Source organism: Macrotis lagotis, chromosome 8 (genome assembly GCF_037893015.1).
Source record: "Macrotis lagotis isolate mMagLag1 chromosome 8, bilby.v1.9.chrom.fasta, whole genome shotgun sequence".
Taxonomy (NCBI): Eukaryota; Metazoa; Chordata; class Mammalia; order Peramelemorphia; family Peramelidae; genus Macrotis; species Macrotis lagotis.
The window spans coordinates 107911037-107930255 of record NC_133665.1 but is presented as its reverse complement, the minus strand read 5'-3'; the positions used below and the strand labels follow the sequence as shown (position 1 = coordinate 107930255).

The 19219-nt window shown below is 41.4% G+C and overlaps 1 protein-coding gene across 3 annotated transcripts in view; it reads right to left on the bottom strand.

Annotated features, from left to right (window-relative positions):
- HEMK1 (HemK methyltransferase 1, mitochondrial release factors N(5)-glutamine) overlaps positions 1-19219 on the bottom strand; it is a 45119-nt gene that overhangs the window by 8967 nt on the left and 16933 nt on the right. For all 3 annotated transcript variants that reach the window (XM_074198043.1, XM_074198045.1, XM_074198044.1), the window contains 2 exons: positions 6065-6223; positions 5111-5175 (listed from right to left, as the gene is read on the bottom strand). In XM_074198043.1, coding sequence (XP_074054144.1) covers positions 5111-5175; positions 6065-6223 — 224 coding nt within the window. The remainder of the gene's footprint in view (positions 1-5110; positions 5176-6064; positions 6224-19219) is intronic.

Below are 19219 nucleotides of genomic sequence, written 5' to 3'. Positions count from 1 at the left end.
AGAGAACTATTCCACTATGGAACAGACAAAAAAAGGAAAAAAGAAAAAAGAAAAGAAAAAATCAGCATAACTGATCAACACATCAAAAAAGTCTAAAGATATATGTAATGTACCATACTAGTGGACTTCTCTCCTAATCTGTCAGTTAGGGTGAGGATATCTTCTCATCTCTTCTTTGCAAATTTGTTTGTTTGTTTTTGTTATTCTTTTCATTTTATTGTAGTAAATGTGCATATTGCTTTCTTGACTCTGCTTACTTCACTTTCCATCAGTTCATGTCTTTTATGCTTTTATATATTCATAGTTGTCTTAGAGTATAACAATATTCCATTCATGTTCCTCAGTTTGTTTAATCATTTCCCAATGAATGGGCATCTTTTTTTATTTTCAATTCTTTCCTATCATAAAAAATACAACTACATATACATTTGAGTATATATGAATTCTCTTTTTATCAATAGCTTCCTTGGGGTATAAAACTAGCAATGGAATTTTCTTCTTTAGGGAATGTCCACCTCCTTCCTGCCCATTGGGTTTAAAGGGTGTGATATGTTAGCTACTTTACTTGTTTAATTTCAAATTTCTTTCCAGAAAGACTTTCCTGATTCACAGCTCCCTAAATAATGTTCTAGTATGCCTATCAATCCACCACCCTTTCAACAATAACTATTCCCATCTTTTGTCATCTGTGCTAATTTTCAGAGTGTAAGGTTGCTTTGATTTACATTTCTCTTATTAGTGTTTTGGAATATTCTTTCCTATGGTGGCTGATAGTTTGAAAATTCTTTTGAAAACTATTCATATCCTTTGACCAATAATTTATCATGGATTGGCTTTCAGACTCTTCTCTATCTATCTATCTATCTATCTATCTATCCATCTATCTATCTATCTATCTATGTTCCACTTTGTTAATTGATTATATACCTTGAATCCCAAACTTATCAGAGAAATTTGAGATTTTTTTCCTCATTCAACCATTTCCCTTATTAGCCTAGTTGCATTCATTTTATTTGTGCAAAAGCTTTTCAATTTACTCGCACAAACTATTTTGCCCTTTGAAATAGACTCTATATTTTGATTAAGAAAATATCTCCTATTCATAGTTATGAAATGTATATGACTTACTTCTCTTCTAGTTGTGTGTTTTTTTAATAATGTGATCTTTAATACCAATGCATTTGGAATGCATTATGGAATATGGTATAAATTGTTGGTAAGACTATTTTCTTCGAATCTACTTTCCAGATTTCCCAGCAGTTTTTAGCAAACAGGGAGTTCTTTCCTAAGTAACTTATGTTTTTCAGTTTATTGAACAGTGAGTTATTGAGTTCCATTATTTCTTATTTTCCTTTGTCCAGTCTTTTACACTAATATGCCTCTCTGTTTGTTAACAATACCAGTTATTGGGGCGGTTAGGTGGTGCAGTGAATAAAGCACCAGCCCTGGAGTCAGCAGTACCTGGGTTCAAATCCGGTCTCAGACACTTAATAACTACCTAACTGTGTGGCCTTGGGCAAGCCACTTGACCCTATTGCCTTGTGGGAAAAAAAGACCAAAAAAAAATCCAATACTAGTTATTTTTGAATGGCTGCTGCTTTTAGCTTGAGGTCTCAAAGTGCTCTCCTCACTTTATTCCTACCTCTTTTCATTATTTCCCTTGATATTCTAGATTTTTTATTTTCCCTAATGAATTTTATTATTTTAATGAGTTCTGTAAAGTATTCCTTTGAAAATTTAATTGGTACAGTATTAAAGCTACAAAATAATTTTGGCAGTATTGTTATTTTTATTATATTGGCATGGCCCAGTCATAAGCACTGAATAAACCTCTAGCTAATTAAATTGTTTCCTTCTTTAAGGAATATGTTGTAACAGAATTTATACAAGTCTTTTGTGTGTTTTGACAGTTTGATCTACAGATATTTTTAATGCATCTGAAAGTCATTTGAAATTCCCTTTCTTTCGGTGTCGCTTAGATTCTATTATTACATTAAAATGCTGTTGATTTTTTAGGGTTTATTTTGTATGCTGAGACTACTGAAACTATTAACTGTCTGGATTAGTAATTCTGCTGATTCTCTAGGATTTTCTACCTAAATCACAATGTTGTTGATAAATAGGGATAGTTTTATCTCTTCCTTATCTATCTTTATGGTTTTTAAAATTTTCTTTCTTTAGTCTTATTAGTATTACTAGTATTTCCAGAAGTATTCCAAATAAAAATGGGGAGAATAGTCATTCCTTAAGGAGGTAAATATTAAGTTTTTACTATGTACTAAGCACTGGCTTAAGTTCTGAAAAAAAAACAAAAAGGAACTTGGGGTCTAATGCTTACCATGGAAAATCTTCAAGCAAGTAACAAACTTTGTCTGAGAACTTTTAAAGTTGCCTTTTGCTCAGTCAAATGATTTATGTGATCTACAAACAGTAGGCACCATGAGTTCTCATGTTCTCAACAACTCTCAGCAGTGTGACTCTACAGATAGTGGTTGGCAAAAGAGTTCCTCCTTGACCCTTCTATTTTTATGAAGGACATTTTCAATGCAAGTCTCATAAAGATATTTCAAAGAAGAGAAAGCAGAAGTATTGTTTTGTAATTGCTGATTCTTTTCTCTTTCTCAGTTGCTCCTTTGATCATCCTCTGTAATCTTTTCTATTCTTTTGACTTCTCTATTTTGTTGTATCTTTATAATCATTCCCAGAAAGCATTCAAAATCATGATACCACCAGCTAAAAATTTTTTTATGCATATATATTTGCTTAGATCTAATATTCCAAATTTCCTATTAAGTTCCACTACCACTTTTTCCTCCTAGTACCACTGAGATCCAAGGTGGTAATTTCAAAAGGTAGTGGTTTCACTATTGTCATTGAGTAGAATAATGGTTACAGAAACACTAGCAGATTTCATTAATAGTAAAGATTCTTAATCTTTTTTGTTTGTCATTGTCTTTTTTTGGCAATCTGGTGAAACTATGGACTTCCTCTTAGAAAAATGTTGGTAAATGCATAAAATAAATCCATAACATAACAAAGGAAATAAATTATTTGGAAATAGTTTGTTTGTTGAGTATCAAAATTCTTATTTTTTTTAAAGTTTATGGACCCCAGCTTAAGAATCTTTGATGTGGGGGGGGGGGGTTAGGTGGCACAGTGGATAGAGCACTGGCCCTGGAGTCGAGTCCCTGAGTTCAAATCCGGCCTCAGACACTTAATAATTACCTAGCTGTGTGGCCTTGGGCAAGCCACTTAACCCCATTTGCCTTACAAAAAAAAAAAAAACCTAAAAAAAAAAGAATCTTTGATGTATCAGATAGAGCATTTGGTTCTAGAAGGAATCTTAGTACTCATTCCTTTTACAGATAAGGAAACTGAGACATGGAGGAGAAATAATTCCACCAAGATAACAGAGTTAATAAGCAGCTAAATATGGATGTCCTTACTTCAAAACCAGTGCCCTTTCTGCTACACCAACCTGTTCTACTTCATATCTGTTTGTTGACCTCTTTTCAGTTACATCTACAATGTTTGTGATGATCTGGCTTGACTGGGTCACACGCCAAGTTCCTTGCAGGCTTATTTTCCTCCTCTCCCTTTTACCTGCTTTGTGAAATAGTAATGCTTATAATCTTGTGGCAACATCCTTCCTGTTTTGCAAAGTCTTTACTCTAAGCCATTGTTGCCCCTGACTGCCAGTCTTTATGTCTTGCAAGCATAGCAAAAATCTGCTGACCCAGGAGATTTCTGGGTTCTTCTGGCCACCTTATTATGCTTGACTATTTTGAATTGGTCAAATTTCCCTAAGAAATATGTGCTTTGATTATAACATAGAACTCAAGATTATTAACCAGAGCCCTATACAAATGTGGAAAATGTCTTTTTTGTTGGTCCATTTTCTGAGTATCCAAGTTGATGACTTACTTGCACTTCTAGAGGTCTGTCCTGCCTAAGATGGTTGCCCCAAAGTCAGAGTGAAGGATTAAAGATGGAGGCTTATTATCCAGTTAAGCAGTTTTTGCAATAAAGATAACAACACACAACTAAACAAATGCACCTTCCAAGTAGTCAAAGACTGTTGGCACCAATCACAACCCCTCCATTTAGATAAGTCTTAGATGGTTGTCTGAAGCTTAGAGAAATTAATGTGGTCAGGTTATTCTCTAAGGAGTGAAGGTTAAGATTTGCATCTGGGTCTTCTTCCTTCAAGCCCAGCACTCTGACCACTATGCTATGTTGCTGCTCCAGTAATAATAATTCACTGCTGTTGTGAGCTCTAAGAAGTCAGGGTTGGTTACAACTCCCTATTGAGCAAGAGCTTAGGCAAAGCAATGTGGAAGAACCAAAAGGATGAGGCAGTGTGAGGATTTGCTGTCTGAGAACCTGGGTGGTGGAAATGCTGTTTTTGAGACTATTTGGGTGACCTTTGGCAAATGACTTAAGCTCTTTGGGCTTCAGTTTCCTTATCTGTAAGATGAGAGGGTTGGACTAGATGACTTGAAGGGTCCTTTTAGCTTTAAAGCCATGATGTCCTGAAATATATACTATTGATTCTTTAATACCTGTTGCTTCTGTCAATGCCCCTGTGAAGGGTCCTTGGAATCAATCTCAGGACCCTTTTCTTGGGCCCAAGGCTTTTTTAAAAATTAATTGCTGAACCATACTAATCTCTAAACCCTAGACTAATACCTGATGTTTTTGGACTCTGAGCTTGCTTGCTCTCTTGGCTCAGAGATCATACATATCCAGTACCTAATTCTCTGTCTCCCTTTTCCTCCCACTATTGGCACCATCTACTTCCTGTTTGACTTCTTCCCCTTGTGTGTGTTTTTAGGGTATATTCACAGGGGAGAAAGACTTCTCACTACTAAGGAGAGGGTGATGAAAGTGTAGCCAAAAAGTTATCATTGGCATCCGGATGGGCCCTTCCAAGGGATGTTAGAGGGGAAATACCCATGGAGCACAAGATGGGGCCTCCCAGGGATGCCTTCCTCATTCTGATGAGGAGGTGGAAGTTCCCAAAGAACCACAAGTTCAGATCTCTTTCCCATGCTATGGGCCCTAAAGGCCTAGCCTTCCACCCTTGGTCCTCAGTTCACGTGTCCCATACCTCTGAGCATTCTCTCTAGTAAGCTGTATGGCCTCTTCTCCTTTGTCCACTGCAACCACACGACTCTGGCAACAGAAGGTTAGAAATAAGGAGATTAAGCTTGTTCTGCTCAGTCCTGGAAGGGAGAGCTAGGAGAGATGAGGGGAAATTACTGGGAGGCAGATTCTTGCTCAATATATGTAGAAATGACTCAATAATTACATTGCATATAAAAGCTGCCAGTCTCAAGTCAAATAGATTACTCTAAATATAATGGTTCCCCATCTCCAAATGACTGCCATCAGGGATGGTATAAAAGGAATTCAACTTCAGTAGGGGTTGAACTAGGTGATTTCTAGAGTCTTTTGCAACTCTGGAGATTCTATTAGTTTTCTGAGAATTATCTAGAGATCAAAAGAGTAAGTAGTAATGGTTTCAGGGGAGCAATGTTGAAGCATATCTCCTTGGGAGGTGGACTAAAGTTAGAATGAGGTATAGGCTTTTAGACCTGACCAATGTGTTCCTTTGTTTTGGATTGATTTGACTGTACTTATTTGTTACAAGGGAGGGATATATTGGGGCAGGGAGTAGGAGTGGGTGGAAAAATGAATCGTTGGGAGTTAGTGACATATGAAAAAAGGAAAGAGCAATTATTTATTTTTGTGACTCTATATGACTCACATCTACACACATATATTCTGGGAACATGGCAAGTGAGGGATCCTTCATCAACTTGGCTAATTTTCCTGGAAGAAGAAGCTGATTTTTGCCTATTTCAAAGACTGAAACCTTGATTTTAGGGGCTTCTGAGGGAAGGTCATTTGGGGCAGTAAGTTCCAAGGTTTAAGTCTAAGTGATCAGATGAGAGACAGTGACATCAGTGTACATAGGTACAGTCTCCTTGATAGACCAAAGACAAACAAGGTGAATAAGATGGGTCAGGTGACTCTTACTTGCAGGGGTGGAAGGGCTCACCTGGCTCAGTTTGCTCAGGAGGCTGAGGGCAATGGCTCCAGAGCCGCAGCACATATCCAGGATGAGTGGGTAGGAGTGGGGTTCATGGTCTGTGGTGCCCTTTCCTCTGGGTTCTTGGCACCTCTGTGATCTCTCATGAAGTACTAAGTTGACCAATTCCTACAAGGAGAACAAGGAAAGATAAATTAGTTCCTAAAAGAAAGACAATGGGCAAAGGGGATAGGATACTGAATAATATCCCCCTCTAGAAGTGGTCTGAATAGAGCAGGATATATATATTGGACCCACATATCACATATCTCAACATAACCTAATCTTACATTATTGTTCTTTTTAAAATTTTTTAATTAAAATTCTAATTTATAGAATAAAACAAGCATTTTCATACAGTATATTTTTTAAAAAGATGATTGTATATGGAACTGCAAATCTATTATGTAAAACTTGCTACTCCTTTAAAATATATAATAAAGTTATAGAAATTTCTTTTTTCCTTTTTTTCTTCCATCTCCTTACCCTACCCTAGAGATGGTTACCACTAGAGATAAATGTGTATACACATACACACACACATTATATATGTACATATGTAAAATCATTCCATACACATTTCTATTTATCATTTCTTTCTCTGGATGCAGATAGTGTCTTCCTTCATATGTTCTTTGTAATTAATTTGGACATTTATAATATCCAAATACTTATTTGTTCAAAATTGCTCTTAAAATAATATTGCTATTGCTGTACAAAACACTCTTTTGGTTCTGCTCATATTGCTCTTCATGATTTTTTTAATGTTTGTCCTTCATTTTTGATGAAGTCTATGGCATCAGGGAGGGGGATGCCAGGACAAGCACATCAATTGGATGTGAGTGAAGGGGTTGCTGTGCTAAGTCACCAGCCTCACTTTCTCCTCCAGAGCCATCTGGGTCCACTGGCCAGATATGAAGCAGGTGCCTGGGGATGGCTCTGGATTCGAGGCAATCAGGGTTAAGTGACTTGCCCAAGATCACACAGTTAGTAACAGTCAAGTTTTTGAGGTAGCATTCGAACTCCCATCATCCTGACTCCAAGGCTAGTGTTCTTTCCCTGGACTACCTAGCTGCTCTTGGCTTCTAGCTAATTCTTTTACCCCTCTTTAACTGATTCACTAATCCACTCATTTTAGTGGCTTTTAATCCCTCTTCAAACTTCACACATCCTTCACTTCTTCCCACCTCTCAGCTAAGAACCTTGAATCAAAAGTATTTCACTGAAAAAAAGAGAGGTCATTCCTGGAGAACTTCTACCCTCCTCCTCCTCATCTTCCATTACTCAGATGCTTCTATAACTTCCTCTTCCTCTACCCAGGTTTCACTGAAGTCACGGCACTTCTTGTCAAGGCAAACCCCTCTAAGTGCACAAGAGATTCCATTTCAACTCATTACCCCCTCTCTCATCCCTGCTGTCTTTCATTTTCAATCTCCCCATCAACTGTTGGCTTCTCTATTTGCCCAAAAGCAAATTTATCTATGTTTTTCTAAAATCATTGAGCTCCTTTCTTATAGCACAATATATCATCCATCACAATCATATGCTGCATTAGTTTTCTTGGCAATATATCATACTTGCTTCATATTGAGCTCGTAATCCACCAAAACCACCAGGTCCTTTTCAGATTCACTACTGTCTAGCCATGATTCCGTCAATGACAGCACTTTCTAGACTCCTTTCTAGACTCCTCATTCTCCCTTCTACCAAATGTTTAATCAGTGATTGAATCTCATACTTTTTTGCTCCACAACCTCTTTTATATTCTATCCCTTTTTTCTTTCTGCTCACATAGCTTCCACTTAAGGACCTCGTCCTCCTCTTTTGTGTCCTGCAGGCAAGGCTTCCTAATTGAACCTCCTATCTCAAATGTCTTCCCTCCCTTTCCATCTCTCCTCCACCAAGCTGCTTAGGTGATTTTCCTGAAAGCACAGACCTGAACATGTTGCTCCCTATTTCAGTTACTTTCTAGATGAAATAGGAACTCTTCTGCCTGGAATCTGAAGTCCTCACAGCCTGATCCTCCCTAACCTTGCCAGTGTCCTATACATGAATCCCCTTCCTTCATTCTCCATGCCACTCAAACCAGGGTTCTTGCTGCTCTCTCCTTCTCAATTCAAACCTCCCAGTAGGCTTCTCCCTCCCCAAATTATTCCTTATTTGTTTTGTATATAATGAGTACCTCTTCCCTCCTTCAATAGAATGTAAGCCCCTTGAAGGCAGGGACTTTCACTGGCTTTGTATCCCTAGGGCTTAATATTATTATTATTCTCACTTTATGGATGGAGAAACTGAGACTTAGAGAAATCAATGTCTATAATCAGAAAATATAGTTTATAAGCCCCAGATTGAAATCTAGGACTCCTGTAAGCATATACTCCAATCTACCAGCTTCCTGGGTGTGGAAGAATAAATAGCTTACAACTCTGGGGAAGTATGTATGATTACTGTTCCCATTTTCTAGGTGGGAAAACAGAAGTTCAGAGACATTTAGTGCTTAAGATCAAACAATTTGAAAATGGAGGAACCAGGGCCTCTTCCCTTCTACTATCTTGCTGCTCTAATAGCTACCCCAGTGCCTACCCTCCACTCTCCTGATTCCCTTTTTCCATTTTCACCCATGGAGTTCTTCAACTGGGAAAGAGAAAAAGACACAGTAGCAACACCAGGGGGTGACATGGTACCAGTCCACTGGGCAAAACCAGGATGCCCTGAGCAGGTGGCACAGTTGGAGTAAAGGCAACCCTGAGGGCCTATGGGCAGTGGCATCCCACCCAGTAGCCTGTGCAATCATTTGCAGCTGCCAAATCACTTTTACCTGGGGTGTTGGGGTCACTCCTCTATGTTAACCAGGGACAGAGCCTTTTAAGCCACACTTCCTGGGGAGAGCTCAGGCTGGCTACACATGTACTCCTAGAGCCCACCAGGAATGGTGGCCATGTGAGTTCATGGAAAGTCCAGTCATCTGCCACAACAGAGTAACTGGAAACACTTAGTAGACAGACCCTCCTACTATATCCCAACTGTTCTCCCTATTGTCTCACAAAACCCTTAAAGTATTTTGCTTCCCACCAGTTCTAAAGTCTTACTATCTCAGAGGATCTTAAGACTCCAGAGCTGGTAGGAGGCCTTGGAAAAGGGAATATCATAAGTGAAAGAGACCACAGAGATCCTTGGGGTCATCCTCCTCATGCCATGGATAGAGATATGAAGGTTCATGGAGATAAAAGGAATTTATTCAATGTCACATAGCTTATAACCTGTGAGGCCAAAGATGGAACCTTAAACCTTCTGATTGTTTAATGTTCTCCAAAGAGAAGTCCTCACCAAGTCAAGAAAGTAAAGCAAAGGGACAGCTAAGTGGTGCAGGGGGTAGAGCATCGTCCGTAGAGTCAAGAGGATCTAAGTTCATATCTGGCCTCAGTCACTTACTAGCTATGTGACCCTGACCAAGTCATTTAACCCTCCTCTCCCCCCTCAAAAAAGAATGTAGGGACAGAGAGTAGATTATCATAATTGATGCCTAATTGGGGATAGGGGAAATGTGGTGATGGGGAAAGCACACTGTATTTGTAGTCAGAAGGTCCGGGTTCAAATCCTAAAATTTGCTACTTATCAACTGGAGGACTCTGAGTCTCCAAGCTAGGACCTCAATTCTCTTACGTTGAATTGAGGGGGATGGGTTTCATGACCTCTGAAGACTCTGTGTGGGAATATAACTAAGACTTGGAGGTGAGAAAGAAAAAGGGGAAGGTGTGCAGAGAGCAGCATCTGTTGTATTGGCTCCATTCTTGAGGCTGCTGGGTGGGGGGGCTGGGATGCATGCTCAGCAGAGAAGGCTCAAGGGAGCGGTGGTGGGGATTTGGTGAGCCAGCATTGTGGTCTGGGCCCACTCATTTCTGAGAACTGACACTTCCGGGGAAGCCCTTGATACCCATTGTGGTCACGAACACCAAACTCACCTCCTCCTCCCAACCCAGGCTGGATTTCAATTTTTCAGTCTCAGAAATGCAGAGAAGCCACAGGTGAGGAGTTCAATGAGGAAAGGGGAATGGGTCATTGATTAAAATGAAAACCTCACTCAACAAAATATTTACCAGGTCAGGGACATTGACTGTATTAGGAAGCCAGGTGGCCTTAGAACTGGGAAGTAGCAGGTGGGGAAGGCTGATAAAGAGAATGTAAGCTGTGACAAGTTGACAGGATAGAGATGATGGCGGGGGGGATCCCTGGGCTTTCCTGTTCATCCTCTCCTTTGATCCTCAAGTCACCTCAGGGAGAGGGCAGGGCAGGAATGATGCTGTCCCATTTTACAGATAAGGCCCAGGACCTTCTCTTTCCAGTGTAGCACATACCAGCTTGGTTATGAACATTTGCAGGATACAAAGTGGTCTAGTAGGTAAGAAAGCTGGACCTGAAATCTGGAAGACTTGAGTTCTAATCTTTTGTAAAATGGGGATAACAACAGTGCCTACCTCATTAGGTTAATTGAAGGGAATCACATGAAATAACACACACATACACACACACACACACATCCCTTTGTGAGACTTAAAGCATGATATAAATGCTAATGATCATAATAATTATTCCAATCATCCCCCATAGGGAGTGACTAGGGAAGCAATCTCTGTAGATTGGTGTGCATGCACACGAATGTTCATGCATCTCTTTATCAATCCTCCCACTATTGTACATCTCTACTCCAAATCCATCTTCCTGATGACCACCTCGATTACCTTGCTCCTGTATAGACCTCATCACACCCCACTCCATTATTCAAAGACTCTCAAAAGTTTCCTATAAGTAATGTCTATTGAGTGGAACTCACATTTTTCTAGTTGGTATACAGGACCCTCCCTAATTGGACATTCACTTTCTGACCTTCTTTTGCATCACTCCCCTCAAAGAACTCAATATTTCAAACAAGCTGGACTACTCTGTCACATAAATTTCTCCTGTGCTTTTCCAACTCCAAGCCTTTGGTCAATCCCTTTGCCTAGTCTTCCTTCTCTCTTTCCACTAATCCTTTAAAGCCCAAGTCATACAACACTCCTCCTCTAGGTAGGCTTCCATGATGTTCCCTCAGACCTGATAAGGAATCCTGGTGAGCACATCTAAAATATAGTTATCATAGATTTTAGAGCTGCAAGGTACTTCAGAGACCTTCTAGTCCAACCCTTTCATTTTATAGATGAGATCATCAAGGTAAACAGAAGTTAAGTGACTTTCCCAAGGTGTCTGACAAGGCCACATTTGAACTCAGATCTTACTGACTCTAAAGTTCATTGCTTTGAAACCTGAAATGCCATTCTGTCCCCAGGACCCTGGGGTGCTGAGGAAGAAATTATCCTTTATTTGAAAGAAATCTTAATCAAGGTATAAATTTACTGTACCCTTCTAATATTTTTCATTATGTTTTCTGCCAAATCCACCACAGAGCAACCCAATGGTCCAGGAGTTGTAGCCCTTTAGCTTGACCATTCCATCAGCACCTTTCAACCACAGATCTATGCCTACTTTAGACAACCTTTGGTGTCCTAAGGAAAAAAATCTATCCTATTGGAGGTCTATCTTCTCTTCCTTTAGTTTGTCTCCTGTGATAATGCCAAGAGCAATCTCATTAGCTAGATGCTGATGTCAAGGGCACATTCCATATATCTGCACCAACCCCTGCAACAGTGATCACCTTATGATAAATCTGGTCTTCCTTTAGGGTAGTCACTGACCCTTGCCAGTTCCTATCTTGGATATGGAGGAAGCCTCCACTCAAAGGAGGTAGCCAGTCAGGGATCACTGCTTATTCTAACTTTATTGTATTCTCTCATTTTGTCTAGCTGATCTAATGACACCTCCACCTCCAGCTCCACCCCCAGAGACAGAGTGGGTTAAAGAGACACAACAATGTACTGAAACTCAAACACCATCTCCCACACTTGCTAGTTATATGACTCAGGGGAAAATCCCTTTATAGGATCATAAATCCAGAATTCTAAAGGACTTTTGAGGTCCGAGTCCAAACTCCCTCCTTGTACAGGTGAAGAAATCCAGAAGTCAAGCGACTTGCCCAAGATCACACAGTTAAGTAAATGGCACAATCCCAAATCCATACTTTCTTACTATACTAATTTGCATAATAGTTCTTAGACTGGATTGCCACTTTTAAGGGGATGGAAAAATAGAGATATTCTTATTATTGTATTACAATTATGAACCAGAGTGAGCTCAATCACTGATGTTTGTTGATTCTCCTCTTGCTTGGCAGGCAGGGAAATGTGCATGTCTCTAGAGGGACTGGTGCAAAGAGCTTCCTATCTGTCATATCAGTCCACATGTGGTTAGGAGCTCCAGAATGTATGGGGGAAGTATCGGTCTCAGTTCCAGGGTGGGGGGTGCAACCTGGGTACAAGCAGCAGCCAAAGGCTGAGCTACTGTACTTTCCCCCTTCTGGAGGATCTAAAGGCAACCCACTTTGTGGAAAACTTTCACCAACTTTCACTTCAGAAACAGGGGTGGGGGGTGGGGGAAGGTGCCCATGTCCCAGCCTTTATCTCTTTGTTGGGGGTGAGGCCCACAGGCCCTGTATGCAAAAACAGGATATTTGTTCTTCTGGGGCAGCTGCCTCTTCTCCATCTGTCAGCCACACCGCATTTCCATGGCAACCAGCTATTATGATGAAAACAAAAGCGGGTGACCTTGGAGAGGGGAGAATGAGGCTGTTTTGGAGGTGAGCTATCATCTCCCCTTCCCCTCTGTCCTCAATTCTCCCTCTGACTCTGCCAGCCTCTGGGATGGAGAAGAGAGGTCTAGGGAGACATGGGCCATGGACTCTCAGGAGTCTCAGGACACCTGATTTCTATACCTAGCTACAGGCTTCTTAAGTGGTTGTCTTTCATGCAATGGACAGGGAAAAATTCCCAAGGTCACCAGGGCCCAGCGGTGAAGAGCTGAGTCATGGGTACCTCTGAACCCAAGAACGTATTGGTCCTTATTGGTCTCACTGCTTCCATTCTCCCCTCTGCAATTAATTCATACTGCGCAAGCTATCACAAGCTGTCAGAGTAATCTTCCTAATTTATTGGCCTGCTCATGTCAGTCCCCTGCTCCCCAGAAATCCAGCAAATTCCCAGTATCTATTGCAATCATTTATGCTTCAACATCCTAACCCAGAAGTCCTCTTAAAACACATAGTGCTCCAGTTATTATCTGCCCCGCTCCCCACGTCTAGAACTCACATCTCTCTCCATTCCTTACTGGAATTTTTTTGGACCTTCATAACCCAGCTGAAGTAATATCTTCCCTGCTCTCCCTGTCACTCCTCCTTCCTAGGATAGGCTCATGGGCCATTAGAGATGGAAGAGAACTTTGAGGTCAACTCCCTTAAACTTTGTGGTTGTTCAGTCATTCCAGTCAAGTCTGACTCTTTATAACCCCATTTGGGGTTTTCTTGGCAAAGACATTATCATTAGACTGGTTTGCCATTTTCTTCTCCAGCTTATTTTACAGATGAAGAAATTGAGGTAAAGAGAGTTAAGTGGGAGCAGCCAGGTGGCACAGTGGATAGAACCTCGGCCCTGGAGTCAGGAGGACCTGAATTCAAATCCAATCTCAGACACTTAAGAATTGTCTAGCTGTGTGGCCTCGGGCAAGTCACTTAACCCCAATGCCTTGCCAAAAAAACTCAAAAAAAACTCAACAAAAAAAGAGAGAGTTAAAGCAAGTGCCCAGGGTCACCCAATTAATATGTATCTGAGGCCAAACTTCAGTCTTCCTGACTCCTGGTCCTGTGCTCTATGTACTATGAAACCACTTAGCTGCCTGCCCACTGAAATGGAGGTCCTAAAGAGACCAAAAAAAATCAACAGCAGACCTGAAAAAGAGATAATTTTTCTTTGACTGACTAGGAGTGTGGAACACCACACTTGTGGTGCTTGGCTGTCTTTTTGTTTTGATGACCTTATTTTTTCTTCCTCTTTTTTTAAATTCTTTGTTTTAAGGCGGGGAGGGGAGTAGGGAAGTGGACAGATAGGACATCTTGGGAAAAAACAAAAGGCCTGAAATCAATTTTTTAAAAACACAACTGAAATACAAATTTAGAATATTGTTTCAAAGTCAGTGGCAGATAAGGTGACTGAGGTCTCAAGAGGAGAACAGATTGTATCATATCACTGAACTGCAAGTAAGGGGACCTATGTGAAACTCTGAGAAGCAAGGGTAATTTAGTAGACAGGATACCAGGGTTAAAGTCTGAAAGAACTGAATTCAAATCCTGTCTCTGACATACATGAGTTGTATGACTCTGGGCAATCATTTCATTTCCCTGTGCCTCAGTTCCTCATCTATAAAATGAGCTGGATGGGTGGAATAAACAGTTGTACTGTATCTGCTTTGTGGCAGTCACTGTGCTATGCAGTTTTTTACAAATATCATCTCACTTGATTTTCACATATCAACCCTGGGAAGTAGGTGCTATCATTAAACCCATTTTACAGATGAAGAAACTGAGGCAGAGGTTAAAGTGATTTATCTAAGATCTCACAACTAATAAGTAGCTGAAGCTGCATTTGAACCCACATCTTCCTGATTGCAGGCCCAGGAATCTATTCATTTCCCCATCAACTGTTTCTCCAATCACCTTTAAGATCCCTTCCAGCTCTAAAGAGATGACCTGTAAAATGATTAGATTTTAGTCATGTAATTATTAAGCCACTTCCCTCGTTGCTTAAACAATGTTATTATTTCTCTGGGAATACAGGGAAGGCTTTGACCCTGGAGGCAGGAAGACCTTAGTTCAAATTTGACCTCAAACACTTGATACTTACTAGCTAGGTAGCTAGGTGACCTTGGACTAGTAATTTAAGCCCATTGCCTCACAAAAACCAAAAAAAAAAAAAAAAGGAATACAGGGAAGGAGAAGGCATTTCAGTAAGGGCAAGAAAAAATGACCCACTTGTAACCAAACTTCTTCCTGACCTGAGGAAAACACTCTCTGCGGCAATCTGAAGGGGGTGAGAGATGTCAAGTATCTGAAGGGGATATTATGTAAGAAGTGGATACAACTCATCCACTTGGTCCCTGAGTTCAGAATGAGGAGTGATGGGTGCAAGTTGTAGGGAAGCTGGAGCAAGCCTAAGACAAAGGAACAACTTCCTAGCAATTACAGCTGCCCCAAAGTCCTGGTCTTAAGTAAGCCTCACTAAAGCTCTCCAAACAGAGTCAGAGGGATTGAACTGTGAGTTCTCTCACACCTCTGAGCTGCTCTAACCACATTTGAACCCCTGCCTCACCCAGATGGTGTGTGAGAATGTCCATGAAGTTACTGGGTAAAAGAAAAAACATGTTGGTTTCTTCTTCGGGCATACTGCAGAAGGGTTGCGTCTCCTTTCTTGTAAGGGCTATCTGAGCTGAAGAGAATCACAGTCCCTTATAAACCTCAGGTGTGAGTTCCTGTGGCCAAACAACTCACCCTCTGGTGGCTGCCCCTCTGAGGATAAGCTATCAAAGGTCAAATAGTGTGCCAGACACTGGCTGTGCCAAGACCAGAATGAGCCAGTTCTTGACATGATGAAGAGAACTTCAGGGAAGGCCTATTACTCTATTGCACCAGTAGAATAGAAACTCCAGGAGGGCAGACCCTCATTAGTTTTTCTCTCCGAATACCCAGTGCCTATGACCTGGTAGGAACTTAATAAATGTTTATTGAATGAATAAAACACAGTATTAACATGAACCATGATGGTATCATTTTCTATTCAGTGGCTTTCAACTCTTTGTGATCCCATTTTGGGGTTTTCTTAGGAGAGGTACTGTAGTGGTTTGCCATTTTTCTTCTCTAGATCATTTTACAGATGAGAAAACTGAAGAGATAGGATTAAGGGACTTGTCCAAGGTCACACAGATGGTAAATGTTAGATTAAATTTGAACTCAGGAAGAGGAATCTGTGCCACCTGTTATTATTAGAGCTGGGAGTGGCCTTAGAGATCTATCCTAAGCTAGACCTTACTTTACATTATGGGAAAATTGAGGTCTAAAAAATGGAATGAAAGAGCAGAGAAGATGCTCCTTATGGTAAACTGGAAAGAATCTTGGACTTGAGGTCACAAGGTTTGAGTTCAAATTCCAGTTTTGTGACTACCTGTCTGTGTGACCCTAGGCAATTCCTTTCTTCTCTGTGACCCTCAGTTTGCTTTTCCTGTACAATGAGAGCATTGGACTAGATCATCTTTGAGGTCCCTTCCAGTTCTAAATCCTATGAATTCTGACCCATCTAAATTCTTGATGGCAGGCAAATTGTCCCACAGGGTCCTATTAGAGAACAGCTCAGAAGAGAAACAGTGTTGGAGCACTGTCCTTGACAGTCTTCTTCTTGCCAGACAACCGTCCAGTTAGGATACAGGTCATGCCCACCCACACACCACCCCTCTCTTTTTGCATTGTCCAAATGGAGCCCAATTGCTGTTTTCCCTGCCAAGGTTAAAAGGTACACATGTGCAAATATTCCACCCTCCCGTTTCCCACCACAGCCCACGTCCTCTCTGATTCTAGGTATCTGGTATCAGCTCCTGGAGGCCACTGCTCCTCCCATCATGCCTCTGCTGAGATGCTGCTGCTTCGGTCTCCCTTCCCCATCCCCAGCAGCACATGGCTTCTCACGGGTCGGTATCTCTCTATTTCTCAGAACTGTGGCTGTAAGTGAAAGCTAGTACACTGCCTTCCAGCGTCCAAACCACAGCCTTTCATGCCCCTACCCCCACCCCAAGCTGCATCTCCACCCACTGGCTGCACACACGCACGCATGGCTCTGCCTGGCCAGCCTAGAGGCATTCGGGAAGCGAATGTACAGTAGCAGAGCAGCCGGGCCCCCAGAGCGGCAAACCACAACCAAAGCAAAAGAGAAATCTTTTAGCTCACCTTGAGCCTTCTCTCTTGACAATGGAAAGGGGAATTGGGAGTCATCTAAATCTACCTCCCTCATTTTCCAAAGCAGGAAACTGAGGTCTGCAAAGGGAAAGGGACTTGGCTATAGTTTGACTTGGAGCAGTCAGTAGCAGAGCTGGGCTTTGAACTTGAGACCTATCATTCCAAATCCAGTGTTTCTCCAACCAGCCATCTCTGGGGTTAAGGTCTGGTCCTGCATGATGCAGAGGAATCTAATTCCTCATAGTGCAATAATGATGGTGGAGAAGGTAAGAGTAAACCAGACAGGAAAAAGCCCATCCCGGTTTGGTGGAAATTCTCTCACTGCTCACTATGGAAGAAAGGTGCCCCCATTGCCAATTCCTGATAACCCCAAACCAGTCCTGCTATTCTTTGACTTCTAAGTCCCTGTTCTACCACTGACTTGTTATCTTGTCACAGTGCCTCTGGACAACTGAGAAAGGAGCCTTGGGCAAGCTGTCTCCCCTTCTCTGGGCCTCAATTATCTCTTCTATCAAATGAGGAAAAATAATGCCCACCCTGCCTCCTTCCTAGGGCTCTTTTGAAGATCAAATGAGAGAAAAGCTATGGAAAGATGGACTGGTTCTGGCTCTGCTCCAAATTTGATGATCTTGGTCTTAACTTTCTCATCTTTATAATGGGGGAAAATAATGAACCATTTAAAACATTTTAATTGTAGAGAATCAGCTATGCCCTAGTGGGTAATTCTTCCTCACACAGTTCAAGTCTCTCTAGCAACCTGAAGTAAGGAAGGGATAGAGAATTTAGAGAGAGATTTCTCCCACTACCCAAACCCATTGGTTTTAAATTTTCCCCAAATATAAGTGAATGAATTGTGAATCTATGCTAGAAGATCCCAAAGAAAATGAGAAATTCAACCTCTTCTCTATCTTTGATTAAGAAGGAATGCTAATGAAGTATAGAATCAGCAAACCAAGCTAGGAGTTCCAGACAATATGATTTTGCGGACAGTTCGCTGGACTTGGATTGGAAGATCTGGGTTCAGATTCTGCCACAGACACTAGCTGGGTGACTTTGGATAAGTTATTTGGCATCACTGTGCCTCAGTTTCTTCATCTATAAAAAGAAGTCTCTACTATAATCTAAACCCTCAGAAAACTTGGGTTTGGGTCTTCCTACCAGTTACTGCCTATGAACTTGGGAAGTCTTCTTTTCCCCTGTTAGCCTTATTTTGCTCACTTGTAAAATAAGGTAGGACTAAATGACCTTGAAATGACACTCCAGCTAATTTCTTATAATCCTTCAGGAGGAAGAAGCAAAGGGAAGGAGTAGGAAAGGATGGCGATGACCTGAATTTTGCCATTCTGTACTTCTCCGTATCTCACCCAGCTCTTCCAGGGAATGTTTGTGCAAAAGGCTTTTTCCAGAAATACAAATTCCTAGAAGCTAATGCTCTGGGGACTGCCCTGCCTGGCCTCAGTCCAGTCTTGCCCTGTCTGGGCCTCTTCTTCCTCTGTTACCTGCCAGTCAAGAAGAAAGGCTGGGATACCAAGGGATCACAGAGGAGCAAGATACTTCCCAGTAGATGAGGAGTTTGGAACAATGCGTATTTCTTAGAGGAGAAAACTGAGACTCAGGGGAAAACTTATTTGCTTGTGGTCTCATAGAGAATAAGCAGCAGAGCTAGGACTCAAACACAACAACCATAGCAGAACCCATTCTACCACGTTGTGATATTTCTTGTCAATGATCTCCTAGACTTTCCAACAGGTGTCCAGCCTAATTCCAAGGGAGACCAGAGCTAAGGTCATCAAGAGTGCTCTCCAGGGGCGGCTAGGTGGCGTAGTGGATAAAGCCCGGCCTTGGAGTCAGGAGTACCTGGGTTCAAATCCGGTCTCAGAGACTTAATAAGTACCTAGCTGTGTGGCCTTGGGCAAGCCACTTAACCCCATTTGCCTTACAAAAAAAAAAACTAAAAAAAAAGAGTGCTCTCCTGGGTCACAAGAGGAAGCAAAAGCATAATTTACACAAAATTTCCCCAAGAGACCTGAAAAGTAGGGAGTTGAAGAGGAAGCATGACTCTCAGGGTTATAAAATTTAGAGCAAGAAAGAACCTTAGACATCCTCTTGTTCAATGCCCTCACTTTACAGGTGAAGAGGTCAGGTGACCAACCCAAGGTTACAACAAAAAGTAAGCCAACCTGAGACCCAATGCCCAGCACTCT